The following is a 5,124-nucleotide window of genomic DNA, read 5'->3' as shown; positions in this document are numbered from 1 at the left end:
AGGTGGGGGGAAGAGCAAAGACACATCCTTCACTCTACCATAAATATGAAGCTCTATTAGTATTTCCGCACCAATATCTCATAGGAGCCCATATTTCCATGTTCTCAGGAGTACTCCCCATTATTGTGTAGGGGACCAGACTGCATTCAGGTGTGATGATGTCAAGCCAAATACGTACTGGTACTGCTGAGTTCACAGTTTAGAGTTTGGGTCCATAAGCAGGGTTAAGCTACCAGGCTTTGCTGGATCCCAGAGCTGAAGTAGAAAACAAACCCGATCAGCATCCAGACACCAAATATCAGCCAGGTGCCAGCTGACATGTGTGTCATAAGGCAAACATTCACAAAGATGCTCAGGAGTGGGAGGAGAGGCAGAGCAGGGACCTTAAAGGGAAGGGGAGAGGAGCTCTGTGGCTGTCTCCAGATGACCCCAGTGATCCCAGTGATGAACACCAGGAGCAGCACAACCACTGTGATCGGCCCTGCATCTCCAGAAAGCAGACCTGGCCAGTGGGCCAGCACCAGGCAGAGGAGAGTCAGCAGCAGAACCAGCAGTGAGGAGCAAACATAGACAACCCGGCCAGAGAGTGGAGTGGGGGTGGAGCTGCCTGGAAAAAAGAGTCCTTGTAGAGTCAGCTTCCCTGCTGCAAGTGTGGTCTCACCCTGTACCTGTGCTTCATTTCCCCCATCCTCCTCCTGCAGCTCTTCTTCATTTTCCTCCTTCCTCCTCTCAATCTGGTACCTGATGATAAGAACGCAAAAAGCTATCAGGGAATAAGATACCAGGGTCCCAGCTGACCTCAGGTCCAGAAGATCAGTGAGTCCAAAGAAGAATACCATGATTGCTGTGATAATGCCAAGGATCAGAGTGGACAAGATACGGCCATATGTGCCATAAGTGAACCTGGCAAGGACTGGGAACAGGAGACCATCCTTTGCCATCATGTGTATCACCCGACGTATGGGGAACATAAAGCCCCAATAGAGGCCAACAAAAATACTACAGAAAATTGCAAAAACTACAACATAGTAGGCAGGGGCCCAGCCAATATGGAGAAATGCCTCAGGCAAGGTGCTCCCAGGTTGAAGCTGGTAGTAAGGAACCATTAGTGTAAGTGCAGCAGAGACACCAAAATACACAAAAAAGCAGATGAGTAGTGAAATCACAATGCCCATGGGGATGGAACGCTGGGGGTTGTGTGATTCTTTGACTCTGGTAACAATAATGCTGAAACCTATGAATGCATAGAAACAGGTCGCTGATCCACGGAGAATCCCCTGGAAGCCAAAAGGCATGAATCCTCCAGAGCCCAGAGGGCCCAAGCGAGAGGTGCCATTGAGTCCGGCCTGTATGTAATCCTCTTCTGTGAGCTCCCAGTTCTGTAGGTCCCCCTTAATGAAGCCAGAGATGATGAAAAAGCTGAGAACCAAAAGCTTCACCAATGTAAACGCTTCAAAAACTCTGACGAAGCCTCGCCGACTTATATATTGCAGTTCCATGAACAAAAACAGAAAGATGACAAAAAAGTAGCCTAGATTGTCTGCAATGACTTCGGGAACATACTGTGAGATGGTCTCATGCTGGGTCTCAGAGATCTGGTTCCCAAACAAGATGTCAAAAGTTAAGAACCAGGCCCGGACCACAGCGAATGCATCAACAACAAAGCAGAGTATGAGAGTCCAGCCCGTGATGAAAGCCCAGAATTCACCTACAGTGACGTAACTGTAGAGATATGCCGAGCCAGACTGAGGAACCCGGGCACTAAACTCCGCATAGCACAGCCCAGCCAACAGTGATGTTAGACCTGCCACCAAAAAGCAGATCACAATGGATGGTCCTGCTTGAGTACTGGCTACCTCATTAGCCAGGAAGTACACACCAACACCCACTGTGCGGCCCACACCCAGGGCCACTAAATCCAGAGTGCTCAGTTTTATGCCAGATTTAAACTCATACACTTCTTTCTCCAGTGGACGTCTGCGTAACAGGTTTTGACCAAACCTGTAAAGCACCTGACGCAGCATTCTAGCTGGAATTGAAGAAGATTCCAAAGATCAGAGAGCTGTAGCAAGTTCAGGGAGCCAAGAGTGTTGGATCTGGTTAAGTGACAATGAGCTAAACCAAGTTGGATGGCGTTGCCAAGGTCTGTTTTTCAGGCTTCAAAGCTGCTGCTTCATATTTCTTTCGATACATGCTATCCTTCCAGAATGCCTATGGAAAAAACAAATATTTACTGAACAATGGTGTTCAACCAACCCACCAAAAATCAAAGGCCATGTAACTCGTTGCATCCCAAGTACCACAGAAACTGACTACAAAGACACTATAGAAAGATTAATCTTGGTTTCCCTCCAGAAGAAGTACCAAATACCTACAACATTCTGTTGTTGTTGTTGTTGTTGTTGTTTTAATTCTATTTTTCAGTAGGCTCAATGCCAAGCATGGGGCTCAACACAGGGCCCAAACTCACAACCCTGAGATCAAGACCTGAGCCGAAACCAATTATTAGAGTCTGAACCTACTGAACCACCCAGGCACCACAACATTTTTCTTCTTTACAAACCATGTGCCATAAACCCATTTGAGTTCATAAGTCATGCTGCATTGTGTGCTAATTAGGTAGTAAGACACAACAGGGTATGAATGTATTGTGCAAGAATTCATATGTGGGATGCATGCCCACTGAGTGGGCATGAGTTATGACACATTAATTCATGGACTACATGCCTTTTTGCAATTACAGACCCACTCATTATGTATCATCAGCGTTTAGATACAAATACTAGCCTCTCTGTCTTAAAGCTCTCAGCCCCAAAATCTGCTCCCCAAGGTTAGAATCACTTTGCCCCCCCTTTCCTCATTCTGCATCATCTATTTAGCTCTACTGATGGCCAAGAATGTACAGTCCACCCCTTCTCTTTACCCAGTTGGCCCACAGGGGCGCTATGAACATAGAAGAGGAGGGAGAAAGAGACAGGACCTTCATAACCACCTGCAAGAAGGAGAGGACCAGACTATCAGGGAAGGAAACACTGGAGAGATGGGGCCAGCAGCCAACCCATGATCCAAGACTGAAGAGAGAGAATAGCCAGAAAGGCTATGTTGTGAATTCTGACATTCAATAAACCTCATCCAAAACAACCAGATAAAAATTTACTACATTTTTTTAAAAAATTTTATTTTACTTTTTCAGTGTTCCAAGATTCATTGTTTATGCAGCACACCCAGTGCTCCATGCAATACATGCCCTCCTTAATACCCACTACCAGACTCATCCACCCGCCCACCCCTCTCCTCTATAAAACCCTCAGTTTGTTTCTGAGTCCGCAGTCTTTCGTGTTTTGTCTCCCCCTCCAATGTTCCCCAATTCACTTTTCCTTTCCTTCTCCTAATGTCCTCCATGTTCTTCCTTATGCTCCACAACTAAGTGAAACCATATAATTTACCACTTTTTTATGTCCACAGTATGACAATGTGATAGGCAGGGAGAAAAGAAATGAGTCCCTTAGTTCAGCTGCTCTCAACCAAGAAAATTCCTTCTGTTTCCTCCTTCTCTGGTTTCCAGGAGGAAAGGTCAACTCGCTTCTGCAGACAATCTCCTCACTGGCCCCTCGTCACTCCATACACACACTGCACCATCTGTGATGTCAGCTGCCAGGGGCCTGGAGAATCTGTCCTGCCCTGTGAGCTTTTATTAAAACACTCACTTGTAAATCCCAATGAGTTTTTCACAAGGAGTTAGTTTTAACTCATTCAAACTGTTGTCTGAAAGTTTTCTTAATGAAGGACTCCCATGTGTGATTCCCTCTTACTCCTCCTCCGCTACTTCTCTTCGGATGACCCCTCCACAAGGGGAGCAAGGCTCTGGATGAACAATTCACAGCTATGCCCAAGAAATGAGAAGTGAAGAACAGAGAAAATAAAGTCATGCAACCCCCACTCTCCTTCCTACTCTTGCTTCACTCTTAAGAGAACTGTAGAAAATGTTCTCAGAAGACTTTAGAGGCAGAAATATCAGTCAAAATTGGAAAGTCTACTCTAGATGATGAAAAAGAACCCTTGGGTTATGGGCCAGACTTTCTGTCTACAAATCCATCTAGACTCATTTGCCACTCACCAGTTCCAGTGCTATGATTTACAAACAAGCACAGGAGATAGATAACAAGTATCAATTCTTAACTCATGGAAACTTTTTACACTATCAGAGGTTTTCCCAACCCACTACCAGGCTTCATACCCTTGCAGGTTTCCACACTCCCCTTCCTTCATAGTCTTTCCTTTGTCCATAATATGACCTGTGCTTATTTCTCTAGCCCCATGCCCTGCCCAGTTCCTGCTCCAGCTGTTCAATTTCACACTCACACTGTTCCCTTGCTCTCCTGCTTTCTTGGCCCCTTCACTTAGCTAACCCACACTTGTCTTTCAGTTCAAAGCTCACCACTTGCTTCCTCAAGAAGTCTCCCCTGGCCCTTATGCTACCCTTCCTATGTGCTCTCCTTGCACCTGGCTTCCCCCTCTGTGTCATTGATCTTACTGTATCCAAATTCCAGGTCAGATGCTGGTCTCCTCCATCAGACTGTGAGGTAGTACTCAGTAAGTATTTGTTGAAGAAATGACCATGCTGAGAAGAGAAACCTGACAGAGACCATAATCTGGAATTCCTATATACTAGACATTTAGATATATAATTTGTAGCCAAGCAACCTTTATAATTCGGGCTCATGGAGAGATATATGTGGTATTACCTTCCTTGTGGAAGGGTGAGCAAAATAGATAGTGTGAAGGTAAAACCAACTGTGATGAAACCTTGACTGTCCACCATTCATAGCAGGTAAGAGTCACACTGGGTAATAAAGAATCATTTGCCTTTGAGGACACTTGTTTAAAAATATCAGGCTCCCTGGGGTTATGGGCAACCAACCACCCACACCCAGTTAGAGAATCCCTACTTTTTGAAGGCATCATGCTCAGGCCTTATAATCCAATAGGATATCCTAAGTCAGAGGTTCTCACTTTGAGGGATGTGGGGGGGGGCATAATGTAGATACCTGGGGACATTTCCCAACTTTAGATCCTCTCCCTCTGGAGATTCTTGCCCACAAGCCCTGTACTTCCCATGACTGC

General features: G+C 45.7%; 1 protein-coding gene across 1 annotated transcript; it reads right to left on the bottom strand.

Moving 5' to 3' along the window:
* Nucleotides 1-224: 224 nt before the first annotated feature.
* LOC308348278 (cationic amino acid transporter 3-like) lies at nt 225-2,024 on the bottom strand (the record flags this gene model as incomplete). The annotated part of the gene is made up of 1 exon (XM_080812262.1): nt 225-2,024. One exon carries the CDS (start codon nt 2,022-2,024, stop codon nt 225-227), a length of 1,800 nt encoding a protein of 599 aa, XP_080668388.1.
* Between the last annotated feature and the right edge of the window lie 3,100 nt (nt 2,025-5,124).

Source organism: Martes martes (assembly GCF_963455335.1).
Source record: "Martes martes genome assembly, chromosome: 8".
Lineage (NCBI taxonomy): Eukaryota > Metazoa > Chordata > Mammalia > Carnivora > Mustelidae > Martes > Martes martes.
This window is presented reverse-complemented; position numbering and strand designations above follow the sequence as displayed.